Source organism: Gymnodraco acuticeps, unplaced genomic scaffold, assembly GCF_902827175.1.
Source record: "Gymnodraco acuticeps unplaced genomic scaffold, fGymAcu1.1, whole genome shotgun sequence".
Classification (NCBI taxonomy): Eukaryota; Metazoa; Chordata; class Actinopteri; order Perciformes; family Bathydraconidae; genus Gymnodraco; species Gymnodraco acuticeps.
The window spans coordinates 2,437,551-2,451,123 of record NW_022991513.1 but is presented as its reverse complement, the minus strand read 5'-3'; the positions used below and the strand labels follow the sequence as shown (position 1 = coordinate 2,451,123).

The 13,573-nt window shown below is 41.1% G+C and overlaps 1 protein-coding gene across 4 annotated transcripts in view; it reads right to left on the bottom strand.

Annotated features, from left to right (window-relative positions):
- The window catches only part of furina (furin (paired basic amino acid cleaving enzyme) a), a 90,791-nt gene extending 77,621 nt beyond the window's left edge, over positions 1 to 13,170 (bottom strand). Inside the window, exons 1-2 of one of the 4 annotated variants that reach the window (XM_034197045.1) lie at positions 12,992 to 13,170; positions 4,188 to 4,512 (exon numbers count right to left, since the gene is read on the bottom strand). In XM_034197045.1, coding sequence (XP_034052936.1) covers positions 4,188 to 4,397 — 210 coding nt within the window. In that variant the 5' untranslated portion in view covers positions 4,398 to 4,512; positions 12,992 to 13,170. Of the gene's footprint in view, positions 1 to 4,187; positions 4,513 to 8,001; positions 8,089 to 12,509; positions 12,689 to 12,991 lie in introns of those variants that run through there. The other 3 variants (XM_034197046.1, XM_034197047.1, XM_034197048.1) reach the window with 3 other exon arrangements.
- Between the last annotated feature and the right edge of the window lie 403 nt (positions 13,171 to 13,573).

Here is a 13,573-nt window from a genome sequence, read left to right as displayed (position 1 = left end):
GTGCCTTTGCCTGCTTGACAACATGCTGCGTGTGCCGTAATGGATTGTGATGGATCATAAAATCTGACATGTTTAAGACATGGGGTTTATGGGTGCCATAGTCTGAGTGGGAAGAGAGAGGGCGAGGAAAATAAAAAAAACGACCATCATCAGAGAAAACCAGCCCAGCTGCCGTCTCTGATCCTCCCCTCCAGCTCTCCTGCCTGACACCAACACCTGAACACACCAGAGTCACTCACCACGCATAGCTCACAAAGCGACGCTCATTTCCCTCGCAGCTTCAGGCAAAAAAAATGAGGGCATAACAGATTTGTTTGTTTCCATCTCTGAGGTAATGGCTTCAGTTTATCAATGAGCAGTGACGTCCTGAATGCAGGAGCGTCTTTAATACAGTCATCACTCGTGGTTATACCCCAACTTTAACTCATAAAGTTAATGAGCACAGAGGATGCATCCATAACAGGGGCTTAACAGATGTGACTGTTCCATGTCATTTACTCTGAGGTTCATCATGGCCATGTCAAGGTGCCAGTCCTAATACTGACCGTGTCCAACCGACGGGAAGCCGTCTGAAGCAGGCAACTTAATAAAAGAGCAAACAGCATCTACATTCAACAACTATTAAACAAAATAATCAGTAGAATAATCGATCATTTGAAAATATTAGGTGTTTTCAGCCCTTTTTTCATTATGGGATTAGGAACCAGAGCTTTTATTCATTTTTGTAACCATATCTTTAATTCAGGGTTTCCCACACAGACTATACTTGGGCGGGCCGCCCAGGTATATTAACGGCCGCCCAAGTATATTTCGCGACCCTTTTTTTTCTTCTTTTTTTTTTAAAATAATTTTCTTTGTATTTTTTTTTTTTTATTCGTCCGTGACCACGACGCCATCTGCGATCGATTAACTTGTGGACAATGATCCCTCGCTCCCTTGCTCTGATCTCGCCTCGTTAAGTGGCCTGCCTCACACAGGGTAACTGGCTGTCTACATGATGTGGCCTGCCAACATGGCCACTGTCATAGAGATCATAAATCAAAGCCCTTGATTGGTCTCTGTGTGTCATTCAAGCTCGGGATAACCTCAGCTCAGGTGAGGTAAAGGACTCTCTGAGTGTTTAGATAGTTAACTTAGTCTAAGTTCTCAGTGGGTCTCAAACAGTGTGGTCACCATTTATGTAAACACATATTTCCATTTGAGAGGGTAGTGATTGATCGAATGGATAGTGAGGTGGGCTGAAGATCGGAAGGCTGTGAGTTCAAATCCCGCCCCCCCCGCCCGCTGCTACCACCCGCCCAAGTATATTTCAGATCTGTGGGAAACACTGTAATTTCAACACGACAGGAACTTCCTCAAGAAGAGGAACAACCAGCACATACAGAAAGAGGATCTTCTCTTTCTTTTTGTTTGGTATGTCAAACTGACATTACTTTTGAAAACCGTTGCCATGGTTATAAGGAAACAGGTAACGAACAGATTATTTTGCAGCACAGGTTGGTTTCTATGCATATCTTTAAAGAACAAATACCAGGCCAGGTCAGGCTGCTCCCTGGTGATCTGGTGAATTGTAACTGCGGTTATTTAACTATTTGAAAAAAAATCCAGCTCAGGGTTATAAGTTATGAAGCCGGTTTAATAAGAAGAACAACTGCTTTCAGTACAAATCTGGAACATCTGTTTTTACTTCAGTCCATCTTTCACATTTGAGAGCTCAAGGCTTTATGCAGCATTTATGCAGCTAACTTTATTGAGCCTTCTTCATGAGACAGGCCCCTGCTCTGCCATTTTTCCATCTCAAACACTGTGTCAAGACTACCTCATCAAACCAGCTCTAGTCAGACAAACAATATCGGTTTTCCCTCCCTCAAAGTATCATAAATTATGATAGCAAGTTGCTGAGAGCAGCCAAACCACACAGCTCCTCGTCTCCTGGAGGCAGTTCTGTAAGTACTTGGGTGTGATTATTTTGTCTGGAGTCCTGGGTGTCCACAGGCAATACATAGTTAAAGGTTTAAAGTAAGATTACTCACTAGTCTGCGTGCTATGATTCAGAGCACACATTACATTCCTGGTCATGACCAGAAACACCATATGGTGCAAAGCAGAACATGGTTCCCTGGAAAGTGTTAAGCCTGTTATTAAACATCTGCAATGAGAGCTGCTTGTTTTCAGTTCATATGGCTTTTTTTCTCCACTTTCTGAAAAAGTCACACTTTTAGCATCCTTACATTCCTCATGAAACTTTGTTTATAAACCTAATTTAGTGCAATGTCACACTTAAGCCTGACAGTATAAAAGGTACATTTTGCAATCTGCCAATTACAACTCAACTACTCCACTGCACTTCTTCAAAACAAGTATGGAGGAATAGATTATCCTATAATGTGGTTTGATGTTACATATAAAACAATATTGATATATAAACTAGTATTTAAGTATGACATAGGTACATCCATTTGTTAATATACTTTGAAAGTTATTTTTTAAAGAGTTTGGGGCTGAAAGAAGGATCAGCAGTAACCTAACAGCAAAACGTAACGGTAAGTACAAAAACTTACATTGAATCCTAAAATGGATATTCATTGCTATACAAACCTTTAGTCTTGCTGAAGACTTAATCATTTAAAAAGTCAGACATTTCTTTACAGACAATATAAAAAGGATAATTTGTTTGCACTGAGGTCAAACAGGAAGAGATACAAAAGTGAATTGTACTAAAGCAAACAGGAAATGTTACATTGCCTGCTCTGTGCCTGGCAAGCAAGAACGATTTTAATAATCCAAACCTTTTACAGAAAGTGTGTTGACTGGAAACTTATTTTAGCTCAATCCAACTCTTGTCAGTCAAAGGATAATTGTTTGGGAATTGTAACCGTTTTGATCCAGGCGCTGATTATTTGACATATGGAGCAGCTTGATGTCAAATAGTTACAGTGCATAACAAATAACCAGGTTTTATTCTCACCGACACTGTCCTCAAATAAAGTCGGATATGCCAACAACAAAAAAGTTGGTAAGAAAAAGGAAGATTATTTGTGTCTAAACTTTTCGATTGTTCTAAATAGAGAGTTAAAATGCAGTGCCATGTGTTTGAGGGGGATTTTATAATCCAAGTCATACACATTTGAGTTCACGCCCACAGCTCGACTAAAGTTCACTCACATCTTCCCAGTTGACTCACACCACACTCCCCCACTGCAGAGTCCCTGTTGGACACCGCTGTCTACACATATGGAAAGATCTTTCTTTTCAGCTATTACATATAGATCTGTAGCATGAACGAGCAAACACATTTTTTTTGTTATAGATTAACATTCTCCTATGAAATTGGGACAAAGTTCTAATCATACTATGTTTCAGCGACTTTTTACACGATTGCTCAATATGTGCTATTCCTTGTCAGTCAACACTAAAAGCACGTTATTAGTCATTTGTAGCCCTTGTATGTTTTATAAAACTTTGAATCTGTTCCTGGTTTTAGATTCAGTTGTGACTTTGGACTGTGACTTAAGACTATTGTCATAAATGGTTCAGTAACAAGTAAACCACCAGAATTAAACATATATATATTGTTGCGACATGTATATGTGATCAGTACATTTGAAAGAGCTGTAAAGGATCCTTTCTGTGACAATAAAGCACAGACTATATGTAATTTAGTGGTGATCATATCTCCCCCTACAGTCACACAACAGCCTGACTGAAACTGGCTTATCATACCATTTGGAACTACTAATACTTTTGTATTAATAGATTCAAGTGTATGTCTTGGGAATGACGAAAGCAGATGAAATTGTGGGAAAAGGACGAGCTGTTCTCCCACTGAACATTACTCTCTGGTAACTAAGCCAACAGGAAACCCCAATAAAATGAATTATAAAAGTGATAAAGATCCATAAATAACTCATATAATCATGAACGAGCACACACTAACAAGTCAGAGATTATACAGTGAGGAACGGCAAGTCGACCTCCTTTTAATGCAATCTTTAAGGAGGCGGATACATCCTACAAAACATTTGCATAGTAAAAATGTAGTTTGCTTTATTTTCCACACATGGAGCTAGAATCACCCCTGGTCTAAAGCGCCATAGTTCTTTGAGTTTTTAATCAAACCTGACCATACTGCAAATGCATCTTCAAAAATAGATAAAAGAGCAAAAAAAGTGCATCTTAGTACTCACATGTCCTTGATTGATGAACCCATGTTTATTTGCGATTAGATCAGCTCCCTCCTGACCTCCAGGTATGTGGACAGCCCATGTGTTCGTGTAGACCTTCTGACACAGAACCGGTTCCAGCCCAGAAACCAGTAAGACCAGCAGAGGCCCGAGTAGCAGCTCCTTCAGCCGGAGCCTGCGGCCGACAGGGGGACATGAGGGGCCAGAAGCCATGGGTGCTCGTAGCGCAGCGCAGTCTCTGAGCACAGCGCCTCTCCGACGGGCCGGGGCTGCCCACAGTACACGCAGGTGCACGGAGAGACAAAGAAAGGGGGCAGTCACAGCTCACCTGACGGGAAGAAGAAAAGAACACAATAGAGAATAACCATCTGCTATGTTTAGAAAGCTGTGTAAAAGACTGACAGTTGTGTGTCATAACACTGTCACATGGAAGAAGACTATGCACTCGATTAGAGCTACGATCAAACCTGACCCTACATGAACCTGCATAGTTTCTGTATGAGCCCGACCCGAGTGACAGCAGTTGTTTATGGACTGAGCCCATATTAAAAGCCACATTTCCACTGTTCAAAATGTACTACAAGCCAAGTCAAATAAAGTCGTTTTGTGACAAAAATGTTCAACACAATCCAGAAAGTGTTTCCTCATTAATGAAAGGTGGGATTAGGAGTCTCTGCTTCAGGGAAAGGATTTTCAAAAAGCAGCGATGTTGATATTCAACATGCATAACATTAGATTATTGATTATAGCCCTAATAGCGCTTGTGTGTCCTTTATCAAATCAATTCTTAATCGACTAACACTCAATTCACAATTGTGTCGACTAAACCAATCCTTGATTAATAACAAGATCTGTATATAGGTTGTTTTTTTTAGAGACGACACGAAAGGTTTGTGGAAATCCTTCATGAAAACAAAAACCCGAAAATGACTTATGACTCAGGATTTCATTTTCGACTAAGACCAATAGTTTACCAATTTAGGGATAGCAAGGCATAAGCAAACAAGTAGAACTGGAAAATGGGCGCTAACCACAAGAAGCCCAGAGGAATTTCTAAAATGAAAGCCCGGCCAGCCCAAACCAGGCAAGTCCGACCAGTTTCACAGAGGGAATCAAAACGCTATAGCTTCAGGGGAACTATTCATATTAGGCCACCAAAGAACATTTGCTCGAAATGAGATTTAGTTTTTCCCTCAGGTGGCTTCAATGTATGATTGAATGGGGAACAGATACAGGAATAGAGGAATAAACTGTGAAGGATTTCAGATCTCAAGATAAATGAAAACAGACGTGTTGAAATGGCTAACATTAATCAACACTATCGAGTTATATATGATCCGTTTTGACCATGAGGAAAAACAGCCACCCCAACACTAGTCTGGAGCAGGCGTACTGCAGCCGGGCTAAGTACAGACATCGGATAATCCCACAGGAAGCAGCGAGCAAGACGCCAAGGCCAGGCCTGATGTTGTGGTCAGACACACAGCAGCAAAATCTGGGTTTACACTCCCGTGGGAGGGTAGATGAAGCTCACGAAAGGAAAATGCTTAGGTGTACTGAGTTGCATGCAGAGGTGGAGAAGTGTGGTTGGAAAAGCCAGACCTTGCCTTGGAAGCTGAGGGATCGCAGCAGGTCAGCCTCACTACGACGTGGAGTTTAAATGACTGAGACGGCCGCTGAATGGCTCCGGCCAAGGACAGAACGTACACACTTAAAGTGTCAGACAATAACATTTCACTGCAGCATACAATGCACTGATTTGAGTATGGGTACGTCTTTGGAGTGAGCCTACACATATAAGAAGCCATAAGAACACCTTAATAAATGCCATTTATAAGACAAAGCAATATATCATATGATAGTATAGATACAGAAGCCAGAGCTCATGGTGTAATTGTTTCCTGGTACAATGTAGCCTCTAAAAACTGTTGTTTGGACACTATTACTCAAAGTGCCATCTCTATTGTAGCCCCTGAGATGACTGGAGTTCTCTGAATAAAGTGCTTATTTTTCTTGGTTTCCTCCTTCTTGCAGTCACATTGTTCTTCTGCTTCAAGTCTCTTTAGTTTTCTCATCTTTCTGCAGGTGTCAGACTTGTATAAAACAGCCCCTGTTCTGGGATAGCTATGGTATGAACAGAAAACTCAAATTGAACTCGCTGTGCCACTACTCCACATGAACAAACAAGCGCTCAAATTGCTCCTGAAAAGTTTGTTGTGAAGAAAGAATGATGTGTTTAGAGGCAGCTGGGACGTTCATCATTAATAGTTTATTGTTCATTCAGCGGCTGTTTCTTAATTGGACTAAATCTATTCACTGAGACGCTGATACATAGACAAACTACAAGGGTACCGCGGCTGAGGCTGTTCCCATAAGCGAATAATAATGTGTGTTACTGCACCATGATTCAGATCTGCTCCATAAGGTAATGAGTTCTTTTTCTAGGCCCGTGCTGCACCACGGTTAATGAAATCGGCCAGTCGTTCTTCCCTAAGCCTGCTGACAAACAGACAAATTAACAAACCACACTGAAAACCTAACCTCCGTGGCAGAGCTAATACATTTTAGTAAACCCGCATTTTCAACAATGAGCTTCCATTAAATGTCACAGCCAATTTATCTCAGTGGGCAACATTTTGTTATAAATGGTCCAATGGAAGAATGACTCTTTTCTGTTCAAATCCATCTGATGTTCCCTTCAGGCTGGTTACTCAGAAATTCCTTCCTTGATGAGATCACGTCTTTCTTTCGCTTATGTTGTTGAAACAAATATAGCTTCTGTGAATCACTTCCATTATAAGTGGCATTTATACATTTCACTCTTATTGTTTGCTAACAAACCTAAAATGTGTTCTCCAAATTAAGCGCTGCTTTATCAGTGGCGATACAAATCAATGTTTGAATCCTAATGCAATATCCTGACCCATGTGGAAATAGTATAAGACGTAAGGTGAGAAAGATACAACCTAACACTGTTTTAAAGACTTGATGACTAGAGTAACAGAGGAACGTCTAAAGGGTTAAGAGAGACTTTTTCCAATGTGTTGTGAAGCCACAGGTAGCTGCATCGTTAGTGGTCGGCCTGACTGACTCGCTACGGCAAGCTGCTAATCCGTACAAGCATTTCAGCAAAAGATGTTCATTTAATTTATATGTAGATAACAACTAGTTGCACAACAGAGACTACTATTTAATAAAACAAACACCACGTATATTTAACCAAGCAGATCAAATCGGGTGCCGTGTCTCTCAAAGTAGAACGTGCCCACCTTCAGTAACACACAAATCCCTCCACCGCGTTTTAATTCTACCTTCCAGCTGAGTTAAGCTTATTTAAACCCATAAACACAAACAAATCAGCCTACATTAAGTAGCATGGATCCAAACACAGCATTAATGACATGTTTACTTTTGTCTATCATCTGCTCAGTTCCCACTGAAATTGAAGAGAAACACAAGGTGGCTATTTAAAGAAATCTAAAGTAATAAGATTCAGATTACATTTATTGTTCATTACAATTTCATAAAATGGACATTTGTCTTCTGTGATGCCATAGGACGACAGCATACACAACAATAATGCCCAATGCAATCTTAAACTGAACAAGCGGCAGTAACAAGGAATAAGTGAATTGTTATTCTATTGGCATGCAAGTCCAAACATCACAAAAGTGCATGATCCTGAGTTAGTATGTATGTAACAATAAATAAAACAGATAACAATTGAATTCAGTCAAAAATTTAAATACAGCAAACAATTAAAATAAGCCAAAAAGAAACAAAGACAGCTCGTGATAAATCTGTTGGCACAACTCACTCAACTTTGCCCTCGGTCCTTCGATGCCACAGGTAAACAGAGCGAACGGTTCCAAACCTCTGTTTGATTTCCAGACACACATCGACTTATAAGCTCTGACGGCTGTGACCTCATCAGGGCGCTCAACCACTCAGTTTCTTTAACGTCAGTGTGAAAACCACACACCATGGAGCAACTACTGCCCAACCTCTTTATTGTTCCCGAGGAACAGAGGAGAAGCCGACCGTCGCGCTGCGAGTGCTCTTTAGTGTTTCCACGGTAAATGATTGCATATGGCAAACTGCGATAACAGAGGTTATAACACACAGAAACTACATCAAATTATAATTAGCTAAGTATCATTACACCCAAAAGGATAACACCAGCCTCATTACCGCACTCATCAGGATGTTTTTTAAAGAAAACCGTTTACATCTCATCGGTTTATTTTTACATTTTAATTATATAAATTAGCTTTAACACAATTAGCCAATATGAACCCTTTTCCACACACAAGTTTATTTTAAATCACCTGTTCACGCATTGTCAATATCACAGAGCGAGCGCTCAGATAGCCCACTGAGATTTAGAATAACAAGCTGAGTTTGTGTGGCAAACTGCTGAAATAACACTTATGAATATGCCATAATCAACACTTAGAAACCCCACATGCAGTAACTGCTCAATTATTCCTCAGTTCCTAAATTGTGACAGTGATGTATTCTCATGGCAGATAGTATACAACGGGGTTCATTACTACAGCACCAATAACATCATCATCACATAGTAAGTGTCATACAGACAGCAGAATACCCAACATCTAATGTCCTTCCCTTCAGACTAACTATCCATGTGGCGGCACTAATATTTCACTATGATTAAGGTTAATTACATGGAGGTTTTACAGCGAATGTGCTAGACAAAGCCTCAATTTAGCAAAACATGGTCTTTATTGTAATTACCAGCAGCAACGCAACATTCAGACCATTATTATAACAAATAAAAGGTATTAAAAGGTTCATTGTTATGTCTTCTGGTTTCCAAATGAGCTTTTACTCGTGTGCCTCGTTTACTCGTTTATGTGTGCTTAAGGTTGCAGTTATGTGAATCTGCAGTTAAATTAACATCATCTGCACCCGGGGCACTTATTCTAAAAGCATATATGTCAAAGCAAATGTTTTGAATCTTAACGTTGTTGTTCGTGTACAATGAAGGTGTTGAAAACACTTGCTATGAGTATTTTAGATTTTTAACTTAATTGATCAATATCATGTACAGTGGGGCAAAAAAGTATTTAGTCAGCCACCAACTGTGCAAGTTCTCCCACTTAAAAAGATGAGAGGCCTGTAATTTTCATCCTAGGTACACTTCAACTATGAGAGACAAAATGGGGGGAAAGAATCCAGGAAATCACATTGTAGGATTTTTAATGAATGAATTGGTAAATTCCTCTGTAAAATAAGTATTTGGTCACTTACAAACAAACAAGATTTCTGGCTCTCACAGACCTGTAACTTCTTCTTTAAGAGCCTCCTCTGTCCTCCACTTGTTAACTGTATTAATGGCACCTGTTTGAACTTGTTATCAGTATAAAAGACACCTGTCCACAACCTCAAACAGTCACACTCCAAACTCCACTATGGCCAAGACCAAAGAGCTGTCTAAGGACACCAGAAACAAAATTGTAGACCTGCACCAGGCTGGGAAGACTGAATCTGCAATAGGTAAGCAGCTTGGTGTGAAGAAATCAACTGTGGGAGCAATTATTCGAAAATGGAAGACATACAAGACCACTGATAATCTCCCTCGATCTGGGGCTCCACGCAAGATCTCACCCCGCGGGGTCAAAATGATCACAAGAACGGTGAGCAAAAATCCCAGAACCACACGGGGGGACCTAGTCAATGACCTGCAGAGAGCTGGGACCAAAGTAACAAAGGCTACCATCAGTAACACACTACGCCGCCAGGGACTCAAATCCTGCAGTGCCAGACGTGTCCCCCTGCTTAAGCCAGTACATGTCCAGGCCCGTCTGAAGTTTGCTAGAGAGCATTTAGATGATCCAGAAGAGGATTGGGAGAATGTCATATGGTCAGATGAAACCAAAATAGAACTTTTTGGTAAAAACTCAACTAGACGTGTTTGGAGGAGAAAGAATGCTGAGTTGCATCCAAAGAACACCATACCTACTGTGAAACATGGGGGTGGAAACATCATGCTTTGGGGCTGTTTTTCTGCAAAGGGACCAGGACGACTGATCCGTGTAAAGGAAAGAATGAATGGGACCATGTATCGTGAGATTTTGAGTGACAACCTCCTTCCATCAGCAAGGGCATTGAAGATGAAACGTGGCTGGGTCTTTCAGCGTGACAATGATCCCAAACACACCGCCCGGGCAACAACGGAGTGGCTTCGTAAGAAGCATTTCAAGGTCCTGGAGTGGCCTAGCCAGTCTCCAGATCTCAACCCCATAGAAAATCTTTGGAGGGAGTTGAAAGTCCGTGTTGCCCAGCGACAGCCCCAAAACATCACTGCTCTAGAGGAGATCTGCATGGAGGAATGGGCCAAAATACCAGCAACAGTGTGTGAAAACCTTGTGAAGACTTCCAGAAAACGTTTGACCTCTGTCATTGCCAACAAAGGGTAAAAACAAAGTATTGAGATTAACTTTTGTTATTGACCAAATACTTATTTTCCACCATAATTTGCAAATAAATTCTTTAAAAATCAGACAATGTGATGTTCTGGATTTTCTCATTCTGTCTCTCATAGTTGAGGTATACCTAGGATGAAAATTACAGGCCTCTCATCTTTTTAAGTGGGAGAACTTGCACAATTGGTGGCTGACTAAATACTTTTTTGCCCCACTGTATATTCTAATGTTTAAAAATAAATCTCTTTCACACATCTTTCAATAGAAGCTGAATGACAAACAGAACGCAGGGGAAATTATATTCAAATATTTGTGCTTAGGTTACTTCATAGACTGTTGTGACATAGTGTTTCAAGTAAAAGGGAAACAAGAGGAAAGGAAATGGTGGAATTGTACACCTCCTAAAGAGTCAAATAAATCCTCATCCTGACACAATGAGTATAAAAGCCTTGTTTCAGGATGTCACAAAGCAGAAACACCTTCATGTTTCAACACCTCCTTCGCCACATTGTTTGTCTTGGTGACTACAGGATATTGATAACATGGGAGGGTTTTACCTCTTTCTTCAGTGGTGTAGAATTTCCACCATTGAACTTTGTATGTAATATGACTGTATACCTGATATAACAATGACCCCACCCGACGAAACTACCGTAAAGTTGGTCACAAAGTATTGAATGTGTGCAACGTGCGATCATCTTTGTGAATCATTCTTACAATGGGAATCTATATTGTAAAAGCCATTGGCGGTTATTGCTTGACGGACAATTAGCCTAAACAAGTGCCTGCAAACTATCAAAAATGTCTCGCCTGTTCTTCATGTTATCCCTGGTGCATCTGTTTAAGACAATTAGTTAGTTGGTTGGTAAACATCAGTTCAATTGCAACTTTTTGGTAATCAATTAATGAGTTCGAGTTGTTTTTTTAAGAATAAAAAGTCAAAACTCTCAAATTCAGCTTAATAAAAGGCTCAAAAATGCAAAAATGTTCATCCTCTCTATGACAGTAAACTCAATATCTTCGGGTTGAACAACATTTTTCACAATTAAAATAATCTTTGGTTGAAGCCTGAACTTGTTCAGATGTATGCAGCATGTTCAGCATTAACAAATAACTTCCAGAATACTTTCTACTACACAGATACATCTCACACAATCTCAATTTCTAAGTTAAGTTAACAACTAGTACATGCATTTAGTTAAGAGGCTTGTATTTCAGGCATCAACTTTAACACCCTACTAAACAATTGTATCACACAGTAGAAAGAAGCAGTCACTTACTTCAGAACAATGGGCATTATCTTTTTGAGATGCCTTGTTCTCATTTGGTAGCCTAAATGTAAGTGCATGCAACGATGTCATCAACATTGCTTAAGTGTTTATTCATAATGATCAGTAGCTTAGTATTGCTTCACTGGAGAGGCATTACAGTGTTGGGCTTAGTGGAAGCACAGACAACACTAGACGCTCAGTTTCCAAAATGAAGCACACTTATTTCTGTGAAATGGCTAAAGCTCAGGTCCATGTTTCACAGGAAGTTAGAACATGTAGAAAACAACAAGCCAGCCCAGTCTAACCCAACAAAATCAGCTGTTTTTGCATCGATTACTCCTTGTGTCAAAGTTCAGTCGTAAAGCCACAGCCTTCATACTCGCTGATACCCAAGATATTAAGTGTAAAGTGTTCCCGTGTAAACAGCAACACGTCCTGTTTTTGTCAGAAAGGACATAGTTATGTGGAGCAGAGATTAATTGCAGGAAGGAGGAAAACTTCTCCGGCCTGTAACGCCACAACACGTGAATGTTTATGAAAGTTAAGATGTTTAAATGTATCAGCTGATCGGGGTAACGTGTTGAGCTTGCCCTCGGTTGACTCACCTCACGCGTTGATGAATCCGTGACAACAACACGTAGTCATTATTTAGCCCGAAGCGGCGGCTGGAGCTGATCCAAGGATGATAACTCCTCCGCTGGACAAATTTGTCTGAAACTGCACCGCGCTGTGATTAACTTGACACCGCGGTGCTCACAGGTGCCTCCCCCTTTTCCTCTCATCCACCCCTGAAGAGCATTTCCGACCTCACATTTTACTACTCCCTACCGAGGAGCACAGACACACATTCCTCGCTGACACAACCACAGGAGAACCGGACGCAGTCGACGTCACCTCTGGGAGCGAGTTGCCCTCCTTCACGATCCCACAAACACTGACAGCAAACCGGGATCAATAAGACCCCAATGCCTCGCTGTCCTGCCCGGTGCCAGGGTCTCTGTGGTACCGGAGACAAACTCGCCGACCACGCAGCCCCAAACAAGTACAATCACAAGCTCCAGCACAACTTACAATCCGCTTAACTTACCCCCTTTTACATCCTGTTCGACCTCGGCGTGTTGTTGTCTCCCCCCGCGGTGTTAGGACCGACGACCGCTCGGCGAAGCGGTTGAAAAATTGATAAGAGAGAATTGCTGGTTATAAATAGTCATGATACCCCTCCGGTGTACCGCTGAGTGGTCCGTGCAAGCCCCAGGAAATACGTCACGGCCACGGACAAAGTGGAGCCGTTGGAGCAACACCTCCTAGCGGACAGCGGCGCGGCGACACCTCCACCTGCCGGCCAGCCACGGAACTGCACCCTCCTCCGCAGACACGATCATTTATTCCCAGATGGATGGGGAACACAGATGGAAACACTTGATATATGCACAGGATGATGCCAGAAAATGCCATCTTTATTGAGAAAACAGTTTTTGCTAGTAAAAGGGCAACAAGGGAAGGAGGGGAGTTGGATTGTTGATTTTGATGCTCTAATTTGTGCTTTTTCTGCATCAATTCATGCTAGGAATGTCTTTATTTACAGATGACAATTCAAAATTGAAGTTAATGCATTTCGGATCTGATATACTCTATCCTGCTTTCACATATTTACTTGTAACTATGTGTT